The 23,070-nt window shown below is 39.3% G+C and overlaps 1 protein-coding gene across 6 annotated transcripts in view; it reads left to right on the forward strand.

Annotated features, from left to right (window-relative positions):
• The window catches only part of LOC133535769 (nipped-B-like protein B), a 58,605-nt gene that overhangs the window by 34,218 nt on the left and 1,317 nt on the right, over positions 1 to 23,070 (forward strand). For 5 of the 6 annotated variants that reach the window (XM_061875684.1, XM_061875689.1, XM_061875685.1 and 2 more), the window contains 26 exons: positions 1,169 to 1,269; positions 1,345 to 1,471; positions 1,555 to 1,637; positions 3,540 to 3,672; positions 4,348 to 4,641; positions 4,722 to 4,918; positions 4,990 to 5,092; positions 5,163 to 5,261; positions 5,921 to 6,067; positions 7,071 to 7,205; positions 7,285 to 7,383; positions 7,459 to 7,512; positions 7,591 to 7,699; positions 10,402 to 10,538; positions 10,623 to 10,763; positions 12,338 to 12,431; positions 12,525 to 12,679; positions 12,753 to 12,843; positions 15,524 to 15,697; positions 15,774 to 15,964; positions 16,039 to 16,146; positions 18,981 to 19,181; positions 19,265 to 19,411; positions 19,487 to 19,890; positions 19,965 to 20,139; positions 20,223 to 20,411. In XM_061875684.1, coding sequence (XP_061731668.1) covers positions 1,169 to 1,269; positions 1,345 to 1,471; positions 1,555 to 1,637; positions 3,540 to 3,672; positions 4,348 to 4,641; positions 4,722 to 4,918; positions 4,990 to 5,092; positions 5,163 to 5,261; positions 5,921 to 6,067; positions 7,071 to 7,205; positions 7,285 to 7,383; positions 7,459 to 7,512; positions 7,591 to 7,699; positions 10,402 to 10,538; positions 10,623 to 10,763; positions 12,338 to 12,431; positions 12,525 to 12,679; positions 12,753 to 12,843; positions 15,524 to 15,697; positions 15,774 to 15,964; positions 16,039 to 16,146; positions 18,981 to 19,181; positions 19,265 to 19,411; positions 19,487 to 19,890; positions 19,965 to 20,139; positions 20,223 to 20,411 — 3,888 coding nt within the window. The remainder of the gene's footprint in view (positions 1 to 1,168; positions 1,270 to 1,344; positions 1,472 to 1,554; positions 1,638 to 3,539; positions 3,673 to 4,347; positions 4,642 to 4,721; positions 4,919 to 4,989; positions 5,093 to 5,162; positions 5,262 to 5,920; positions 6,068 to 7,070; positions 7,206 to 7,284; positions 7,384 to 7,458; positions 7,513 to 7,590; positions 7,700 to 10,401; positions 10,539 to 10,622; positions 10,764 to 12,337; positions 12,432 to 12,524; positions 12,680 to 12,752; positions 12,844 to 15,523; positions 15,698 to 15,773; positions 15,965 to 16,038; positions 16,147 to 18,980; positions 19,182 to 19,264; positions 19,412 to 19,486; positions 19,891 to 19,964; positions 20,140 to 20,222; positions 20,412 to 23,070) is intronic. The other variant, XM_061875690.1, reaches the window with a different exon arrangement.

A 23,070-nucleotide genomic window follows, 5' to 3' on the forward strand; every position in this document is an offset into this window, starting at 1 on the left:
GAGGCAAGATATTCCCAACCTGGAGATGGCAATCCACCCTTTCCCGGGCGAGAACCATGAACTCGAAATTGGAGGTGCTGATTCTCATCCCAACAGCAGTCGTTGAAGTGTAATTACCCCTCGTTAGCATTGAGGTATTATGTGGCAGTGGAATCACCCTCGTTGGCATGACATTCAGTTGTAAGCAAATGACACAAATGGCATTCTGGCTACCTTCTGTGACCAAAATTTTTCTAACTCCTGTTATTTGTTGGAGGCTAAATTGCAAAGTATTTTAATAATGGTTGAAAGGACAGTGTTGAATGTGGGAAATAGATGGTGTCGCAGACCACCTCCTCTGGTCAGAGATGGTTTTTCAACCTTGACATGGATGGCTTGCCTCACTTTTCTTTCCAACCATCCGTCCTCCCTGTCCAGAATCTGTACATTTTTGTTCTCTAAGGAGTGCTGTTTCTCCCTGAGGTGCAGGTAGACAGCTGAGTCTTGGTCTGAAGAGTCTATGCTGTGCCATGCGTTGGCTTAGTAGTTGTTTTGTTTCCCCAATATATGAATCAGTGCATTCATCATTACACTGAATAGCGTACACCAGTTTCTCAGATAGACCTGATACATATGGAATGACACCTTTTTCCTCCTCATCCATTCTGTTCTTGTTATTTCTTGAACTCTGAAATATATCCTCCAACAAATAGGAGCTTGAAACATTCCTGTCACAGAAGGTAGTAGTCGATCTACAGTAATTGTTCTGTCACACAATACCTCAATGCTAACGAGGGGAAATTTCACTTCAATTACTGTCGTTAGCTTTGACAGTAGGATTGCTTGTTTGAATCAAAACAGCTGTTTTTCTCACTAATCTAAGTCAACGAGCATGAACTAATGAAGCCTATTGAGGTATTGGTGCCAGCTGCAAGAGTAGATCTGACCAGTCTAAGACTAGATCTGACCAAACTAAGTCTAAGACTAGATATGACCAAACTAAGTCTAAGACTAGATCTGACTTATCTAAGTCTATGGGCATGAACTGATGAAGCCTACTCAGATGAGAGGCGAAACGTCTTCTAAGAGAAGCCAAACAGTCCAATTGCAATCGATTGAATGCCCTGAGATTACAGTGACCTGGATGAATGAGACCATTCATAGACCTATACATTCTTCTCCTCCATAGGTGTTCTCCCGCTACAGGAAGCACAGGCAGCTCATTCTGGAAGAGATCTTCAGCTCCATGGCCAGGCTGCCCTCAAGTAAACGCAACCTTAGGAACTTCAGGTAAACAACTGCATGAGGATGACTTAACTCAAACTAAAATGACATTAACTAATGTTCGTTAAACGTCTATTTAAGATTAAACACCAGCGATTTAGACGGGAGCAGCAAGTATATCCAAATGGTCACCGCTTTGGTTCTTCAGCTCATCCAGTGTGTGGTGCAGCTGCCCTCAAGGGATGCAGAAGATGAACATAATAAGAAAGTGAGCAGCAAGGGAATTACTTTAACTTGTGGCATTGTTATGTTGACAACATCCTAAATCTTTAAAAAATATCCTCTTAACAGGTGGACAAAGAGGCACTCATCACAAATTCCTATGAGACGGCAATGAGAACGGCTCAGAACTTCCTGTCTGTGTTTCTCAAAAAGTAAGTCAATTTTGTGCACAAAACCACATGCACAGTCATGTTTTTATCCCCGTTGGATATACCGTATTTTCCGGAGTATAAGTCGCTCCGGAGTATAAGTCGCACCTGTCGAAAATGCATCATAAAGAAGGAAAAAAAACATATAAGTCAGATTTTTGGGGGAAATTTATTTGTTAAAATCCAACACCAAGAATAGACATTTGAAAGGCAATTTAAAATAAATAAAGAATAGTGAACAACAGGCTGAATAAGTGTACGTTATATGAGGCATAAATAACCAACTGAGAAGGTCCCTGGTATGTTAACATAACATATTATGGTAAGAGTCATTCAAATAACTATAACATATAGAACATGCTATATGTTTACCAAACAATTTGCTAAATCCGATGAAATTTTATAGGTCTAGTCCCTTACGTGAATGAGCTAAATAATATTACTTGATATTTTACGGTAATGTGTAAATAATATCACACATAAGTCGCTCCTGAGTATAAGTCGCACCCCCGGCCAAACTATGAAAAAAACTGTGACTTATAGTCCGAAAAATACTGTAATGATAATATAATGAATCTGTTCCAAGGTGAAACTGTTACTGTCTTGTAGACCCTATATTAACAGCACAGTTTGGCCCTGATCTACTGAGATCCAAATAACATGCGCTAAACAACATCAAGAAACTAGTGGGTGTGTTGCAGGTGATCTACTAAGACTGCGTGCACAATTGATAACAAGTGCAAAAAGTGGTGCAGAGTGCAGACCGCCTTATTTGAATGAGGATTTTGCGTTTACTCCGGGATTGTTACCATGTCACACTACATTTGTGTTTTTATGCTCCTACCTGAGACGTTTGATATTTTCAAACATGCATCAGATATCTAATAAGTACCATTTTTATGGGCATTTTAGAAGTAGATTTGCAATGCAATCCACTTTTTAGCATGCCAAAGATGCGCTCTGCGAGATGCTGGCACATAACTGCTATTGTGTGGTCCAATGTTTCAGATGCAAGAAAATGCATATTGTAGCAAAGTTGTTTTTCATATAGGAGGTATGTTAATAATCCATCCATCTTCTTCCGCTTATCCAAAGTCGGGTCGCGGGGGCAGCAGCCTAAGCAGGGGCATCAGCCTACTAGCTACTTCGTTCCTGAAGTGTTCCCAGGCGAGCTGGGAGACATAGTCTTGCCAGCGTTATGTTATGTTAAGAATATATCTCCTGTATGAAAAAATAAACCATCGCCCTTAGACACAGTTTCTGCTGTTTTCAACTAAGCCCTTACATCAATCATAAACTCAAAGATGGAATTGCTGGACAGATATGTCTAATACTATTATATGATATCATATATATTTAAAACATAGCATTGGTCGCCTCCTTCTGACTGCAGCGAATCCATTTGTGTGCCAGTTTGCACGACTATTCCAGACGTGCTAAAATAAATACGCTAAACAGTGGTCACAAAACAGTTTTACTCTTGATAAATCCCATTGCCCTTGCTAAGTTATTATATTTGCATCTCTACAATTGAGGGCATTCTGAAAATAAGCCTTTATTCTGCATATATATGAAGACAGACACACTGAATAGTTTGCACTCTCTATTTTGCTCATTTACGAGACGGAATCCTCTGCGCACGAGCTTAGTAGATCAGCTTTGCGTGCCCTATCAAATTTGCGCATGTTTTAATGCTCATAAACCTTTAGTAGACCAGGCCTATAATGTTTAAAGTTGGGGATTTTCGAGTGGCGACTCGCTCACTCAGTTTGTCATATATATTACATTAATATTCAGCTTTTCGATGTGCAGCTTCTTTGTTGGTTTTTAGTATTGTAACTCTTTTGCAATGTGGATTATCCCAGTAAGACTGTCGTGACCACTGTGTGTGTGCGTGTGTGTCAGGTGTGGCAGTAAGCAAGGAGAGGATGACTATCGGCCTCTGTTTGACAACTTTGTCCATGATCTTCTGTCCACTGTCAACAAACCCGAGTGGCCTGCTGCTGAACTGCTGCTGAGCTTACTTGGTCGCCTCTTGGTGAGCAAAATCATTCCAGAATCAGTCATCATCCAACAAAACAGGGGTGATGAAAGAGCGGCCCGGGAGCTATTTTTGTAGCTAATTTTTAACGGCCCGCGACACAGTCGTTAGCATGTTACTTATTCAGGTATATACCTCAGAATCAAATATTTTGTTAGTTGCCAAATAATATCTGTTTGCATGCTAACGCTAGAATGCTAGTTTTTATAGTTTATTTTGTAGGTATACAACTGTCATATTTTGGTATGTGACACATGTTACAGATAGCATTTTAGCCTGGTAAAATTAGCATACTCGCTTTTTTTATGCTATTTTAGCAGGTATAGTGTCATATATAATTTGATATTTCACTAATGTTAACTAAGCATGCTATTGTTGGAATTTTAGCTTAGTACTGTTAGCATGCTCGCTTTTTTACCTCATTTCGCTCATATTATTTGTTACTTGTTGCTATCTGGCCAGTGTGCTAACTGTTTGCATTTCAGTTCGGCTTTGTCTCGTCACCATTCACTGCCGAAATTACGTTTTCCTAGCTCCTTGACAAAATCTATAAATTGTACCGGTTTGAAGGTGAAAACTACCAAAATAGACCCCGCATCATTTGATTTGTCAGTCTGTGGCCCTTAGTGGAAAAAGTTTGGGCTTAAGTTTGCATTCCCCTTCCTTCTCCAGGTGCACCAGTTCAGTAACAAGCAGACGGAAATGGCGCTGAGGGTAGCGTCGCTGGACTATTTGGGCACTGTGGCGTCTCGCCTGCGCAAAGATGCGGTGAATAGCAAGATGGACCAGAAAGCTATCGACCGGATACTCAAGGAGGTATTGTTAACCGCTAGGAGGCAAAAACTCCAGATCTCTGTTTTTAAGATCATGTCCTTGCAGTCACCTGGCAATGATGAGACGCAGCAACTCCAGAGGGCCTTGCTCTGCTACATAGAAGAGAAGAGTGAAATAGATCCCTCTCTAGTGGTAAGAGCATGTCATTACTTTAATCATTACAGTATTTGAGTAAAACTGGAAACTCTCTTTTTTGGTTTTGTTTTGCGCAGTTTGCCAGGAGTTTCTACATTGCCCAGTGGTACAGGGACATCACAAGTGAGGCAGACAAGGCCATGAAGTCTCATAACGACGACGACGAGGACCCTAAAGGTTGTGCCAACGATGCCGACACCACTGAGGACATAATGCAGAGGGCTGAATTGCGGAAAAAGTTTCTGCGCAAGGTCATCAGAAACTCACATACTGGGTAAGCAACGCTACAGGTTTGCAGTCGAACTTGGCAGTTCTTTCTGTAATAAACGCTCATCATTATTGCAGGGTCCTCTCTGAGACGATGGACTACAAGGAGTCATGTCTCATTGTCCGATATTTAGCCTCCATGAGGCCATTGGCACAGAGCTTTGACATTTATCTATCACAGGTAAAAGAAAGGATTTTGACACGTAACAGGCATCGTGTTGCTTACGGCTAACGCATGCTGTCCTGCATAGATTCTGAGAGTTCTCGGCGAGAGCGCCATTGCAGTCAGAACTAAAGCCATGAAGTGCTTGTCTGAGGTTGTGGCTGTGGATCCAAGTATTCTCGCAAGGGTGAGGCACTCAGATACCCATCTGCTCTTCACTGGGCCCATCTAATGCTTTTGTCAACAAATTTAAATAAGTGTCAGCAGTCTCACATTAGTGTGTTGAAGTATATTGTCCAAAATGTAGCCCTGATGCTTGAATTAAACACTTTAAAGTTGCTTTTAGTAAGCGCTACTGGGTACATGCACTTTTGTGTTTCTGTAGCTTCAATGCTAATGAGCTGTGTTTGTCAACTAGTGTGTTCCAAGAAGCGTTATTTTGCCCTTTCTCCAACGTAATAGATGTCCTATAACACATACAATAACATACCTACGTAATGTTCTGTTAGCAACAATAGCGTAGCTAAGTGAGTGCTAACATTACACTCAAGTTTTCACAGCAACATCCTATTTACAAAATGATCATACTTACAGCTCTCATGTTTGTAGTTGACTGTTAGATAGATAAATGGAAGAGCCTCAAGATTTCCCCAAAGATGTGTTCAGAAGCTTGTGTCTTTTTACCTGAAGCAAACAAGCTTGAGGGACACATACTGTTTTAAAAAGCCTATTTTGTATAATAGGAGACTCACTGCTTCGAGCATGTGTTCAGCTATTAGCTATCGTCGTTATCCATTCATTGGCTTATTACCCTGGTCTGACTTATTTTCCTTCTATGCTTTTCAGTCTGACATGCAACGCGGGGTTCATGGTCGCCTCATGGACAACTCCACTAGCGTGCGAGAGGCTGCCGTAGAGCTCGTCGGTCGCTTTGTGCTCAGTCGACCCGAGCTCATCGAGCAGTACTACGACATGCTCATCGAGAGGATATTGGTAATATGTTCACCCCTAATTGACATATGAGGATATATGTATGCTTGCAAAAAATTAATTGGATTCATGTTGCGTGACCCACGACTGCCCAAGCAGCAAACATTTTAACTTGACGCATTTGTTTTTTGTAGGCATCACTTTATATAGTCACTTTACTAACAAACTGTATTTTTGTACTAGCTTTAAAGGTATAATTTTCTTTTTCTTTCTTTCTTTAGTTTATTTTGAACATGAACACACTTACAGCTTAATACATCACACAATTTCATATCATTCACTTTACATCGTGTCCAAAAAGGAGTGGGAAGAAGCAAAGCCTATTTAATCCCACCCCTTTCCCACTGCAGAGCATTTACAAATATATACATCATTTACTGACCTTTTTTTATAAGAGAATGACATCTGTAAATTAGTATATACAACAGTTCTGTAATATGTAAGTAATTAATTCAGTCATTATTAACATACTGAGATGAAGAATATCTTATTTTCAATAAGGTTGAAAGTAATTCTCATAATTCTTCTTCTTTGTACTTTGTAAGCACTATTAATTTGACCAACCTCTTAAACTGGATCATATCAGTACAATGTTTAACTTCATTACTTAATCCATTCCATAATTTAATTCCACATATTGATATGCTAAAGGTTCTAAGTGTTGTACGTGCACACAAATGTTTTAAAATACATTTTCCTCGAAGGTCATATTTCTCCTCTTAAATTGCGAACATTGTTGTACATTCTTTGGTAGCAGGTTATAGTTTGCTTTGTACATAATTTTAGCTGTTTGCAATTTGTTTGACCACATGAATACATTTTGTCGTGTTTTATTTATTGCTATTAATTGCTGGCATTTCCTCCCTTGCCCACAGTTCAAAATGAACTTGTCTATAGCTAACAGTGGCACTTTTACAGAATTGTTTATTAATGCATGCTGTTTTTAATGAATAAACTTTAAAAATGGACAAAGAGCATAACTGGGACATGGTTCATCTATCAATAGGACACAGGTATCAGCGTGAGGAAGAGAGTCATTAAGATCCTGAGGGACATTTGCTTGGAGCTACCCGACTTCCACAAGATCACAGAGATGTGCGTCAAGATGATCCGAAGAGTCAACGATGAGGAAGGGATTAAGGTTTGTTTGGCTTTCCAATTCTTCTCCTCATTTGTTTTCCTATTCTCTTTTATCTACTTCAACATATTTCCTCTTGCAGAAACTGGTGAATGAGACCTTCCAGAAAATCTGGTTCACGCCCACCCCCAGTCACGACACAGACGCCATGACCAGAAAAATCCTCAACATCACAGATGTGGTGTGTTGCTGTTTGAATGCTTTAACACACTGCTGTGCAAACAAGATGTTTACCCTTGCTTCCATTCCACCCTAGGTCCTTGCATGTAAAGATTCCGGCTATGACTGGTTTGAGCAGCTCCTCCAAAATGTAAGACTTTCGAAGGATATCTTGTGACTTTATGATTGCTTTTTATGATCAATGCTTTTGACTCCTGAATCGTTTTAGCTGCTCAAATCAGAAGAAGCAGCTTCATACAAACCTGCTAAGAAGGCCTGCAGTCAGCTGGTGGACAATCTGGTGGAGCACATACCCAATAATGAGGAGCCTATTGCAGGTAGATGCATTTATTTCAAAGTCATTGCTAGGGGATGTTTTTTTTTATATTATATTGACATTTTCAGCAATTACTGTAAATCAGGGGGTCTTTAACGTAATTTAATGGGGGCCGCTGCAGGTAGTATTCCGTTGAGGCTGTGCCGCACAAAGAATTACCTTCAGAATCACGTTTTGACCACATAACTAAATATTTTAACTACTTCTACCATTATCTATATTGACTCTTAGCCATGGTAGTCCTTAACTCAGTATACATGGAAAATTTAATGTAGAAATTGTATATTGTTAATACAGTTGAGTTCCCTAGTGCCTAGTTCTAGCTATTAGGCTGTTCTATTTTTTATTTTTTTTTATTTTTATTATCTTTATTTTTATTTATTTTTTATTAAACTTTTTTTATTATTTTTAATTATTTTTTTAATACACTGTAGCACTTTGGGGTTGTTTGCTCAATATAAAGTGTTTTTTTACATATAAAATATATTATTATTATTATTATTATTATTATTATTCCCCAGGAAATCAACAGAGAGAATTTTGCTTGCTTACAGAAGGTTGCTCTTTTTGTTTTTGTTGTGTCTGCACCGTTATTGTAGTTGATGTTTTTTTCTAGTTGGATTTAAGATTGCCATAATATGTTTGAATATTAGCCGCCCAGGTTGCATGGGCCGCAATTACACTAAAGTATGAAGTTAAGTTGCGGGACAAAAAATATGGTTCTGCGGGCTACAAGTTTGACACTCCTGCTGTAAAATGCTCTAGCTAGGGCCGGGATGTTTATTGACCTAGATTACCTAGAAAAACGCAGCTTGTTGAATATCTTCCGTAGAGCCAGTATCTTCTGCAGTGGATGTTTGTTTTTGGTATGTTTCTTTCATCAGTTACACTTTTTGGGAAAAATGGCGGTATTGTAAAATAGTGAGATTATACACAAAGAAGCAATAGAACCAATGTTATGATAGCGGTGAAGGAACAAACTTCTCAGTCAGCGTTAATACCTTGGATGAGTTGATTGTAAACAACATTACAGCAGGGTGTCACACCAGCAGCTGAGAAGGCACAAGCAACATTTTAAAGCACAAGTAGAGGGTAGATGAAGCTGATGGATGCAAACCACTCATGATACACCAAATGCAGTTACTACCAATACACAATTTAAGTGGGGGCCGCTGGAGGTTGAGTCCAGGTGAGGCTGCGCCGCACAAAGAGCCCGATATTGCGTGTAATAAATCGTGTGCAAACCTGATAACACACGCAAAGCTGATCGATTCAACACGTGGAAAGACGATTGCATCTCTTAAGTGAGCAGAAAAAGTGAGTTGATTGTAAAAAACAGTACGGCAGGTGTACTACGCATGGGTTTCACACCTACAGCCGAGTAGGCACAACCAATGATTTAAAGCACATCCAGAGGGTAGATACAGTGGCTGGATGCGGATGACTTGGTATACTCCAAATTAGGGGTGGGGTGATGTATCGATATATCGCGGGTTTGTCTCTGTGCGATATAGAAAATGACTATATCGTGATATTCAACTATATGTTATCACACAGTTGCTTTTAGCTGTGGGCATTACACTGCATTTGTTTCCCACTCTTTCTTTTCTCTCCTTTGCACAGAGACGTAAACAAGCGCACCTTCTTACATACGTCACATAGTGTCGCGCATGCAACGTCATGCGCCCGTGCAGAGAGGTAGTTACATGAGTAGCATTAGCTGTGATGCTAACGGTGCGTTGCGAGTGGTAATATGAGAGAGAGAAGGTACGAATCTGGTAATAAATGAAGGAAAAAATTGATTCCCAAGAAAAACAGCACGGGTTGCATCGTCTGGCGGTGGTTTGGCGTCAAGCGGGAATATGTTGAACAAGTATGACGCAAAAGCGTTGCTACAAAAAGTAGTATTACTGCTATTGGATTTCCTATTATTCAGCTCTTTTTTTTTTGACACTTATTGAAATATCTTGTGTGACATCATGCAGAAAAGTGCACTTTATTTGTTTCAAACTATTGTAGTGGCGTTCTGTACAAAAAGTGCACTTTAATTTAGTGTTGTTTTGATCTGTAATCTTAGTGACATCATGCACAAAAGTGCACTCATAGCTATTTTTAAAATGTCTCTGACAATCTTGCACTTTCTGTTTTGAAATTACATGAATGTTTGTGCCACTGCTTAATAACTGTTTAATAAATACAATTTTGTTCAATTGACTTAGTTGTGATATCCCTCTCTGCATAAAAGTTTAAAATGAGCATATATTAATGCAGTATGAACAAGAATATTTTAATGTAGACACATACAATCATCATACTGCTGTGATTATATGCATCAAGTGTTCATTCAAGGCTAAGGCAAAATATCGAGATATATATATCGTGTTTTTTCGTGACATGGCCCAAAATTATCGAGCTATTAATAAAAGTCCATATCGCCCAGCTCTAGTCCAAATGCAGCTACTACCATCTTGTGGTGTTCATACAGAAAACATCAGGAGGTTGTCACCAATGTTTTTGCTAATTAGAGACCCCAAAGGTTGTTTGATTTTGTAGCCAACACACACGCCGACTAAAAAAGACTCAGCATTTATTTGAATAGTGCCGTAAATGAATAATTTATAATAACTTTTTTTTTCACTTGTATGTCAGTTAAAACTGTTAATAAAGGTTTTATAACAGTGATTTTCTATTTTTGTGCTGCAGACTGTGAGGACAAAGGGGTGGACTCCAATCACCTGGTAGCATGCATCACCACCCTCTACCTGTTCAGCAAGATCAGACCACAGCTGATGGTCAAACATGCCATGACCATGCAACCTCACTTGACCATCAAGAGCAACGTAAGCATTGTTTATTGTGCAATAGCTGCATCTAGCGGCAGGCAAATCTAAATCTAAATATTCTCCTTTTTTCTGTCATTTTAGACTCCAAATGACGTCATGGTGATTTGCAACGTCGCCAAGATCCTGGAGTTGGTCGTGCCTCTGATGGACAATCCTAGTGAGAATTTTCTCACAACCATAGAAGATGACCTCATGAAGCTCATCGTCAAACACGGCATGATGGTCAGTGTAATTTATCACCAAAGACTGGTATAATTTCCACTATAAAACCAAAGTTACAGTCTTCCCTTGTTTATCGCTGCTAATTGGACCAGACATGACAACAGTAAATGAATTTCCATGAAGTAGGAATCATATGTTATTAATTAAATATTTTCTTTCCTACAGCATAAAATCAGATTACGACCTTCTAAATGTGCTTTTCAAAATTATGAGAGCCCTCTCGACATTAGAAAAGACCAATTAGTCACCTGCACTCTTTTAATTCAACTCTTTTTATTGACTTTTTCAAATAGACAGAAAAAAGTGCAAGTCAAAACAGTACAATTTTAAAGTCAGTAAATTCTTCACACCCTTTCCCTTAAAACCCAAACCAACCACCCAACGCTCCGGTCAAACCAACCAGAGACATATGGCACAAACATACAAGTTAGACAACAAAAAAAGACACATTCACAAATACACCTATACGAGGCCAGAGTGGTTTATGCAGCCCTTTGAGACACTTTTGATTTAGGGCTATATAAATAAACATTGATTGATTGATTCATTGAGAGACAGACAGAAGCTGAAAGGAGAGAGAAAGGGAGGGAAAAAAAATAATGATAACAATAAAAAAATTAATAATAATAAATAAAAGGGAGATTATTCCTCATCTGCATCTGGGCATAAGTCAAGAGAGTTGACATACAGCAAAAAGGGATTCCATGAGCTTTCAAGCGCTTGAGCAGAGCCTTTTAGCGCTAACCTAAGTTTTTCCAGTTTTAAATTGTAGAGAACCTCTCTAATCTAACAGCCGTGTGATGGTGGGTGAGCCAGTTTCCAATTAAGCAAGATCAATCGCCTGGCCAGTAAGGTCTTAAAAGCCACAGCGCGTTTTAGTGGTACCGGGCACATGTAATCAGGGCATGTGCCGAAAATGGCTGATAATGGGTTGGAGGGAAAGTTTTGACCGTATGCCTTTCCGATTGTGTCAAAAATGTCCTCCCAACAGGAACATAGTTTATAGAACATATGGACATGATCAGCCGGTCACCTGCACTCTTTTGATCCAAAACTGTAATGCAGTCTGAGGCTGAGCCAATCAGTGGCCACAATACTGAACAGTGCGCTCTAATTAGTTTGGCCAATACTACTGTAGTATTTGTACGTTTATAAACAATGCATTTTTTGGAAATGTGTGACATGTTAGCTGAACAGAATTGGAATTAAAATACATCAATAATATAAATAAAGAGATAACTAAGTGATAAATACAACAATATGGAATAAAATACGCAACAAATTGTTAAAATGATTGCAACAGTACAGAACACAGACAATATGCAGAACAGTGACATGCTTTAGTCGTTACTTGCACAAAATCACCTACAAGCTTTTGTGGCAGGTGGCTAAGTCTGCGTTAATTTAGCACCGAAATGAGGCACCAATAGCAAAAAAAAATTTTGATGAGGTTACCACCACTCACACAGGCACCTGTGACGTCATAGAACCGCGTTTCGTTACCCATCCCTATTCACCACATTCTTATAACATTGCTTATGCATGTCATATAATTGGTTTTGTTTGCCTTTTAGGTCGTACAACACTGTGTAAGCTGTCTTGGTGCTGTTGTGAACAAAGTGACGCACAACTACAAGTTTGTTTGGGCTTGTTTCAATCGCTTCTATAGTAAGACGACATAGACCTAACATCATTTGCAGAACAACATGCGAGGAACGGGTTCCTGTTTATTTCTGTTGTTCTGTTTGCCTCAATGTGCAGATGCTCTGGCTAAACTCAAGACGCAGCATCAGGAAGACCCCAACAGCTCCACCCTAATCACCAACAAACCCACGCTGCTGCGCTCTCTATTTACCGTAGGAGCTTTGTGTCGACACTTTGACTTCGACCAAGAGGAGTTCAAAGGCGCGAGTAAGGTAGGCGTTCTCTCCTCGCGTTCATCTCCTCCCTAGACCAGCACGAATATTCAACCTCAGATTCTTCCTGCAGATCATCATAAAGGAAAAAGTGATTGAGCATCTCCTGTACTTCACTACTCACACAGATGAAGTAGTCCAGCTGAAGGCCTTGATAGGTTTAGGTATGTTGGCAATTGTAGTATATGTCTTGTCGGGTTGTCCCGACACCAATAATTTGGTACTGGTACCAGTACCAAAATGTATATCAATACTTTTCCAAATAAAGGGAACTACGAAAAATGTCAATATTGGCTTCATTTTAACAGAGAATCTAACAATACAAAAAACATATGTTTCCATTTGCACTCAAATAACAATTTTACAAGGTTAAAATATAAATTAAAAGGAGTTAAACACATTGGGCTTTTCTTTTTGACTCAAATAACTTTTTTTTAAATTTTTTATATTACATGTAGTCTGCCATAATCAAGGATTGGATATAATAAAATATAATAAAAAAATGTATTGACATTATATTAAATGCTTCATGATTTATGGTTGCCAATCCTGGTCTGTGCTTTAAGAAAAATACAAGTATTAGTAAGTACTAAAAACAAAACTATGGATAAATGTACACAGATAAATCATGTAGCAGGTAAAACACACATTATTAAAGATAAAACACAAATTGTAGGAATTTGTTACAAAGTTCAGGCATTTCACTTGCATTAGTTGACGTTAATTGGGCAGTTTTAACTCCGCTAATATTTGCCATCAATCCAAGCAGCTGTGCGTGCGTCTACGTGTCCACATGTGCACAGCAGGGGAGCTGGTTACCTCATGAGAGTAGCATTTATGTATTTGCGAGAATGTCAACGTGTTGGCTGAGTGACGTCAGTGAGTGAGTGGGCGAGTAAAGAGAGAGAGAAGAGTGTTACCCCCGACAAAAACATCGACCCTTAAAGGAACATCTGCCCTGTGCTCCTCGACTATACGGTCTGCACCAAAGCCGATCAACAGGACAGGTGTAACAACTACATTATTACCTGTCACTCTTTAGAACTCCTTGTGCAGATCTGAATGCTTATTATTTACATGTTTACCGAAGTTTGAAGCAAAGGTGCTAATACTAATCGCCACATTTGACGAAGCGTGTTTTAAAGGAGCCCTTGCAGCGCAGCGCCTCCTTGTTTAAAGCGACACCTTTTTTGTTTTGAAGCCCAAGTACCTTCATATTGCGACTCACGCACCCTCCTTACTAAACAGTAGAATTGTCATTTTTTTTCCCCATTCTTCCTCTCCAAGATGTTATTACTTGTATGCACTTTGTGTGTGCATTTTGACACATTCAAAATCATGTCCCAAATGCAGTATAGTACCGATTTTAATTAATTAGTATCGCGGTACTTTATTAGTACCTGTAAACCGTACAACCCTAGTGTCTTGTAGGGCTGGATAATTGATCCAATTTTGATTTCAATTTTGATTATGGCTTCTCACGTTCAAGAAAATATAATAATTGTAAAAAAAAAAAAAGATTAATGGGCCACGCAATTCTGGTGCTTTTACCAGTTCAACAGATGTACAGCGAATTAGCGAAAAAAAGAGCGCACGTCGACTAGAAGTTTGGGCTCTCACCATGGTTGCCACTTTTTATTTGAAATAGCGCTAATATGCCAAATCAATAATCACTAAACCGAACAAAAAAAGTACGGCATATGATTCCTGCCTTCACGTAACCGCAAACAGAGTCACATAATTGACATATATAACGGAATCCACTGTTAAACGCTGAATATCAGGGAAATTGACATAAATGTAAGTGAAATGTTGTCATTGTGAGGAGAAGAAACATTTGTTTGGCAAAATAATGTATCTAGTACCTCTCATTCCTCCCTGACACACTCAACCGACCCGTCCTGAACTAAACAATGTCAAGACGGCCCCTTTCAACAGCAACTAAACTACGAAGCGAAAGCTAGCAAGAACAACCCATAGACCCACAACACATCTTATCTGCTTGTGTTGTTGTGAACGACATCATCGATGTAACATCATTGTACAAACAGAACAGCAGTTGCAATTTGAGAGGCGCTCTCTGTTTTTTTTACAGCCTCAAATTCTCTCCTTACTTGTCGTCAAGCTGAGAACTGCAGCACAGCACTCTTCCTCCTGGTCTGACTTCGCTAACAAAATAAAGGTTTCAAAAAAGTACTTTACTCAAGCAAAATGTTATTATGCTTACTTATTGATACGTTTACAAAATTATTATGCTTTGACCTAAAATACTGGTCAAAATCCTCCAAAGTTGTATTGCACCAATACATATGGGGATTTGTGCATTTAATTAACACCTTATCCATCCATCCATTTCTACCGCTTATTCCCTTTGGGGTCCCGAGGGGCGCTTGTGCTTATCTCAGCTACAATCGGGCGGAAGGCGGCGTACACACTGGACAAGTCGCCACCTCATCGCAGTTAACACATTATTTCGTACATTTTATTTGACACAAAAAGCACACACTACATGGTGGTAAAATAAATGAAAAGTAAAAAAAAAAACGCAATTAGAGAAACGATTAAAAAATTTAATTTCTATTGTTTAAATGTATTTTTATCACCATTATCATTATTTTACTTGTTGTTGTTATTTTTTACAATTTTTTTAAAACTATTTTTAAAGTTGAGTTTTGCTGATACAATATATTACCGTTCTTTCAAATTAATTAATAATCGTGTTATTATTCGGGATTAAAATATCGATGAAAGTAATTGTGATTTTAATTTTTGCCTGAATCTTCCAGCCCTCGTGTCTTGTCATGCATAATCCTTGCCATCTAAAATATTCCCTTTTCTTTCAAGGTTTCCAGTTGATTATGTACCCGGAGCTCATGTTTGTGCAGGACGTGAAGAACCTCTACAACAACACCTTATCTGACGAGCACAGTCTCGTCAGTCTGAAGATCCAGGTGCTTAAAAACCTACAGACGTACCTACAAGAGGAGGACTCACGAATGCAGGAAGCTGATCGTGAATGTGAGTTTCATACATCAATTGTCCTCTTATCTTCTCTCACTCCAGGAGAACCGACCATGTTTTTTTGTTTCTTCAGGGAAGGACAAGTCCAAGCAGGAGGATCTGAAGGAGATGGGCGACATCTCCTCAGGCATGAGCAGCTCCATCATTCAGCTCTACCTGAAGCAAGTGCTGGAGTCCTTCCTCCACACGCAGTCCGCCGTGCGACACTTTGCTCTGAGCGTCATCACGCTGACACTCAGCCAAGGCCTCATTCATCCTGTGCAGGTAAACCTCATGCCACCCCACTAATCACTTCTTTTTAAACGCACGCTTCCCACACTGCAAACATTTGTTTTTAGTGCGTGCCGTACTTGATTGCCATGGGAACCGACCCTGAGCCTACCATGAAGAACAAGGCTGATCAACAGCTAGTGGATATTGACAAGAAATATTCGGGCTTCATCCATGTAAGTACACGTTTTCTGGGCAGTTTGGCGCCTTGTGTACAAAGTGTACGAGCAATTACTTAACAAAACCGCACTTGAAGAGTAGTGAATTGGGGGTGGGGAAGGAGGGTACACACAACACAACACTCCCAATAATAGATTGCAGTTCATTGGGCAAAATAGATGGCCTTAACTTCCAAGTCAGATATACCAAATTTTCAGGGCATGTGTTTGAAATCCTCCTTCACCCAGCAGGCACAAGACGTTAATACAATGTTGAGTGTTCATGCCGCATTTTTCAGATTATAAATCGCTCCGGAGTATAAATCGCACTGTCCGAAAATGCATAATAAAGAGGGAAAAAAACATATATAAGTCGCATTTTTGGGGGAAATTTATTTGATAAAATCCAACACCAAGAATAGACATTTAAAAGGCAATTTAAAATAAATAAAGAACAGTGAACAACAGGCTGAATAAGTGTACGTTATATGACGCATAAATAACCAACTGAGAAGGTGCCTGGTATGTTAACGTAACATATTATGGTAAGAGTCATTCAAATAACTATAACATATAGAACATGCTATACGTTTACCAAACAATCTGTCAGTCCTATACGCTAAATCCCATGAAATCTTCTTCCTCTGTGTCGCTTTGAAACAACTCTGCCAACTCCAAAGATGTCACGCCTATGGATCGTGTTTTGTTTTGGTTATGTTCGGTTTTGTTTGTTGGACACTTGTTTCCTGTTTTGCACTTCCTGGTTTGTTTTTGTTTCGATAGTAACTCATTAGTTTCCACCTTGTATCCAAGTCACGCTCCGGTCCTCAGTTCTCACACCTGCTTGTAATTATCACTGCTAGTATTTAAGCCACAGTTGCCAAGTATTCAGGCTGGCAACTTTTGTCACGACTCGGACTACGGGATATTTTGTTTTTCCAACGCGAAGGATGATTTGCACGAGCCAGGCGTGAATGTAAGTACATTTTGATTTATTTAACACTATAACTCAAAAAAAGGCAAACAAAGGGCGCACACAATGGCGGAGAACAAACTTGACTATTCAAAACAAAAACAGCACAATGGCTTGACTATATACAAAAACCAAACTAAACAACTGAGACATAACAAAACCAAAAAACTTACTTGACAAGAGCATGAGGAAAATAGCATGGATTGGCAAGAAGGTGATGAGGAATACGGAGGTATGTAGGTAGGTAAAGTTGCCAGGACGAATAACTTGTTTTAGTGTCTTGTGCCTGCTCGGGAGTCTTGCCGCTGAAGTTGAAGGAAGTTCTACAGTCAGATTTCCCAGAGACTGAACATTTGCCAGTCGTAAACCCAGAAGAGTTAGCCTTCCTTTGCTAACCATGCGCCAGAGTCTATGGTCAGCTCCTCCCCGTCTACAGCGGTTTTGTTTCGGCTCCTTGTTGTCTATTGCCCTCGTCTGCAGCAGTCTGACTGTCTGCTTAGCATAGGATGCTAGCTCAGAGAAGGACTTCAGCATGGCTAGGTCAAAAAGTAAGAAATTGCTGCGCTTTCTTTGCTTTATTAAGGTGGCCTGATCATAAAAATCAGAGTATGTCCTTTGAGCTCTGCACAAGAAGGTGAGGAAAGGAAGTAAGGTCACAGGGTTGACCTGTAGACCTCCACGACGTCGCCCTTTATTTCTTGTTTTATCCTTTTTTATTTATTTATGACATTTTAGTATTTTAGGGGATATATTCTGCCCTTTTTTGAAGGTGTATTTTACTATTGTATTTTATTCATCCTTGTGTTACGATGTTAATGTGACACTACGTATCCTTTTTCTTTTGTCTGTACAGCACTTTGGCCAACTGGGGTTGTTTTTTCAATGTGCTGTATAAATAAATAAACTGAACTGAATTGCCATCTTGTGGCCTTCATTAAAAAGGACACCGGGAGGTAATACTGCTTTATTGTAAACAAGCGTGTCATGCATGAGTGTCATACTGACAGCTGAGTAGTGCAACGGGCATTCTGAAATGCATCCATAGCTTTGTATAGATGCTGGATTCTGACATACTTCATTGACGACTACTGCTATCTTTTGGAGTTGATTAATAAGAAAAAAATACTATAGAAGGTTGCCTGGAGCTGCAGCTGTTTTTTTTAAATAATTACATGCTCTGGCGGTTTTTTGCTTTTGTGGACACAGATGCCACTTTTGGTCCATGTTGGGATCTGAGACACATAATTTTGATCTACACACTGGATAGCAGTCAATACAATCTAGTTGTTTAGGTTTAGTAAACTGCTTAATACCAGACATACAGTAAAGGCCAAAAGTTTGGACACAACTTGTCATTCAATGCGTTTTCTTTATTTTAATTGTAGATTGTCACTGAAGGGATCAACACTCTGAATGAACACATGAGGAGTTATGTACTTAACAAAAAAGGTGAAATAACGGAAAACATGTTTTATATTCTAGTTTCTTCAAAATAGCCACCCTTTGCTCTGAGTCGTTTTTCGCACACTCTTGGCATTCTCTCGATGAGCTTCAAACTGAAATGGTTTTCACTTCATAGGTGTGCTTGAAGCTCATTGAGAGAATGTCAAGAGTGTGCACAGCAGTAATCAGAGCAAAGGGTGGCTATTTTGAAGAAACTAGAATATAAAACATGTTTTCAGTTATTTCACCTTTTTTGTCAAATACATAACTCCACATGTGTTCATTCATAGTTTTGATGCCTTCAGCGACAATCTACAATGTAAATGATCATGAAAATAAAAAAAATGCATTGAATGAGGAGAAGGTGTGTCTAAACTTTTGGCCTGTACTGTAGATAACAATGTTTTAATTTAACTGCTGCTTTGTCCATCCACAGATGAAGGCTGTAGCAGGGTTGAAGTTGTCCTATCAGGTCCAGCGGGCCATCGCTGGTTCCAACGAGGCAGTCCTTCGAGGTTTCCGCCACCACGACACAGACGCAGCCCTCTGCTCCCACCTGTACACTTTGGTCCGGGGTAACCGTCAATACCGGCGGGCGTTCCTCATTTCGTTGCTGAACATGTTTGACGACAGCTCTGTGAGTCCACAGTCTATTCATGAATCGCCCTATCATGTCCCGGACAGAGTAAGAGATGTTGGTTTTTACTTTTGCTCTTGCAGAGAGCTGAGGTGAACCTGCTGCTCTTCGTAGCGGACAACTTGGCCTGCTTCCCTTACCAGACGCAGGAGGAGCCTCTTTTCATCATGCACCATGTGGACATCACTCTGTCTGTCTCTGGGAGCAACCTGCTGCAGTCTTTCAAGGAGGTAAGACAGCAGCCGTCTTGAAGCTTTTTTTTCATGCATCGCCAAAGACATCATACTCTGTGTGTGCGTGTGTAGTCTTTGAGGAAAGGACCGCTGCCAAAGCCAAAGAAGGTGAAGAAGATAAAGAAAATAAAGAAGAAAAAGAAGAAAAAAACTCGCAAGATGAGGGAAAGTTCTGATGATGAGGACAGTGACAGGAACAGTAGCCAATCCAGCAGCAGCAGCAGTAGCAGCAGCAGCAGCAGCAGCAGCAGCAGCAGTAGTAGTAGTAGTCAAAGCAGCAGCGATGAGGAGGACAAAAAAGTCCAGGGGCAGAAAAAGACGGATTCCGACTCCGACTTGGATAACGAGGATGCAGTCATAGCCCGCCTCCCTGAGGACACGAAGCCTCTACTGGACTTTTCCATCGCCTCGCAGGGAATCCTGCTGCTGCTCATGCTCAAACAGCATCTGAAGAATCTATACGGCTTCTCAGACAGGTCAGCAGCGCGGCAATATTTTCAGACATCATTTTAATCGAGCAGCTGTGTAATGAAATCACATTTCGTTACAGCAAAATCCAGAAGTACTCTCCAACAGAGTCGGCCAAAGTCTACGACAAGGCCGTCAACAGGAAACCCAAGGTGCACTTCAACCCTCGCCAGACCATGGAGTTTCTCAAGGGCGGTCTTAGTGGCGCGGCCATCAGCAAAGAGACCAAAAAGGATATTGTCAAACAGTATTTAGATGTAAGCAGTCAGGCACAAATGCACTTTTCAGCCATTAAATGTAAGTTTGGAGCTTATTTGGGTGATCTGACTTTGTCGCTCAGTTCAAAGTGCTGATGGAGCACCTGGATCACGAGGAAGAGGACGAGGAGGGCGAAGCCAGCGCCAACGCCAGAAACAAGGCCATCACCTCGTTGCTCAAGGGGCCCAAACCCCAAAACCACAACCACACCAATCACACGGCACCGGTCGAGTCAGACGAGGAGGAGAGCGAGGATGAAGATCCCCCGCCGGTAAAATATCTTAAAACTACATGATTACAATCCAATCCAATCCACTTTATTTATGTAGCACATTTAAACAACAATAACGTTTCCAAAGTGCTGCACAGCCATGTTAAAAACAATATTAAAAAAACAATATTATGCTCCACCAATGACTGAATAAAAAACAAAAATAAATAAATATTAAACCAATATTAAAAAAAACAATATAAAAACAAATATGATTAAAAACTATTTTAAAGGGTAAAATCAATTAAAACAGTAAAATAGAAATCAAAGTGTATAAAAAACACAGAGGACAGAGGACCACACAACTCATGTAGTGTTAAAAGCCAAAGAATAAAAGTGGGTCTTAAGACGAGACTTAAAACTGTGGAAGCAGTTTGAACATTGAGGGGCAGAGCTGGGAAGTCAACCCTCTTTTATCACTGTTAATTTGTACCGGACATGACATTAGTCATAGCAATCATGAGTTATAAATCTAATATTTTCATAGAGCATAAAGAACTCTTGATGGCCTTCTAAATAAGATTTGATGAGATCCTCTAGACATGAAATAACCTTTACACTCTTTCAATACAATAATGTAATGCTTTCTGAGGCTGAACCAATCAGCAGCCACTATACTGAACATTTTAGGCCAAATATGTTGTAGATAATCTTTAAAAAAACTACAACAATCCCCCATAAAATCTGCAATGTGGTGAAGACGCAATATTTGAATTGCGATGTGGCGAAGGACAGCTGTAGGCGGGAACAAAGTTTACTTGTGCAAATGTGTTTGTTAGAGATGAGGCCCTAATCTTTACACATGCATTAAAATATTGCGTAATATATTTTTACAACACATTTTTTCTACAAAAAATATTTATTAAAGGAAATATATTTTACTATTAGGGTTGTACGCGATACTAATGTATCATATTCGGTACTATACTGCCTCTAAAAAGTACCTGTCCCCCCGTCGTCGTCATGTCGTGTCATTGCTGGTTTTTAAGAGCAGAATAGCATGTTCGCCAGCACACAATCACGGACTACTTACAAGCAGACCGAGTGTGTAGACAGAAAAGGGAGAGCAGACGCAGTTTGGCTTAAAAACTAAAGATAAAGGTGAAGTTACAACACTGAAACACCCTCAGGAAGAGGTGCTTTAAGACAAAGCTAGCTAGCTAGTGGCTAATGTCCGGTCTGCAGTGTTTTAGCTACTTCCAAATCACTAATCCTCGTCTCCATGGCGACAAATAAAGTATGTGTCTTCCTGTACTATTATCACTGGAGGACAAGGAATAGCTAAACATGCTTCACTACACACCGTAGCTCACCGGCGTCATGGGTGGATCTACACCTAACATCCACTGTAATGATACCAAGTACGGGAGTGTATTTAGTCGATACTACTATGATTACATTGATATTTTTTAGCATCACAAAATCTGCTTTTTTTTTTTTTTTTTAATATTACGTTTATAAGCTCAGGAAATACATCCCTGATGACACATGATGACTTTGAATATGACCAATGTATGATCCTGTAACTACTTGGTATCGGAATGATACCTAAATTTGTGGTATCATCCAAAACTAATAGAATAGAAAGTACTTTATTGATCCCTGGGGGAAACAGAAGAATAAGTGATTATTACATTTTAACAAAAGTGTAGATAAAACATGTTAAAAGAGAAAGTAAGCCGATATTAACAGTAAGTGAACAAGTGGATTAAAAATCAATTTTTACAGCTTGTCCCTCATTATGTTTGCAAATTAATAGAATGATAAATGACCAAATATGTTACTGCATATGTCAGCAGACTAATTAGGAGCCTTTGTTTGTTTACTTACTACCAAAAGACAAGTTGTCTAGTATGTTCACTATTTTATTTAAGACACAAACTTGCAATAAGAAACATTTCTTTAATGTACTGTAAGATTTATTGTTAAAATAAAGCCACTAATGCAATGTTTTGTGGTCCCCTTTGTTTAGAAAATCGAAAAGTACCAAAAAGTATCCGAAATACATTTTGTTATCGGTACTGGGACAACACTAGTTACAATCCAGTACGTAGTATAATAATTGGTATATTTACCTGTACTTTCAAATGAATGGCATTCATATAAATAAGCCAGAATAATTCATGTAGTTTTGATTATTTTGAAAATATGTTACAGTATTATATGTATTATAGCAAACATATTTATGACATACTTAACAATCAACTTGATTAAGCAAGGTTTTATATATATATATATATATATATATATATATATATATATATATATATATATATATATATATATATATATATATATATATATATATAGGTTGATTGGCAACACTAAATTGTCCCTGGTGTGTGAATGTGAGTGTGAATGTTGTCTGTCTATCGGTGTTGGGCCTGCCATCAGGTGGCGACTTGTCCAGGGTGTACTCCGCCTTCCGCCCAATTGTAGCTGAAATAGGCACCTGCGACCCCAAAGGGAATAAGCAGTAGAAAATGGATGGATGGATTTTTAATTTTTTTTTCTACAAATGATAATAAATATACATATATATAGTACAAAATAATATTTTATTCAAAGGTATGATAGTTACAAGGGCTTCACGGTGGCAGAGGGGTTAGTGCGTCTGCCTCACAATACGAAGGTCCTGCAGTCCTGGGTTCAATTCCAG

The sequence above is a fragment of the Nerophis ophidion genome, linkage group LG17 (assembly GCF_033978795.1).
Source record: "Nerophis ophidion isolate RoL-2023_Sa linkage group LG17, RoL_Noph_v1.0, whole genome shotgun sequence".
Classification (NCBI taxonomy): Eukaryota; Metazoa; Chordata; class Actinopteri; order Syngnathiformes; family Syngnathidae; genus Nerophis; species Nerophis ophidion.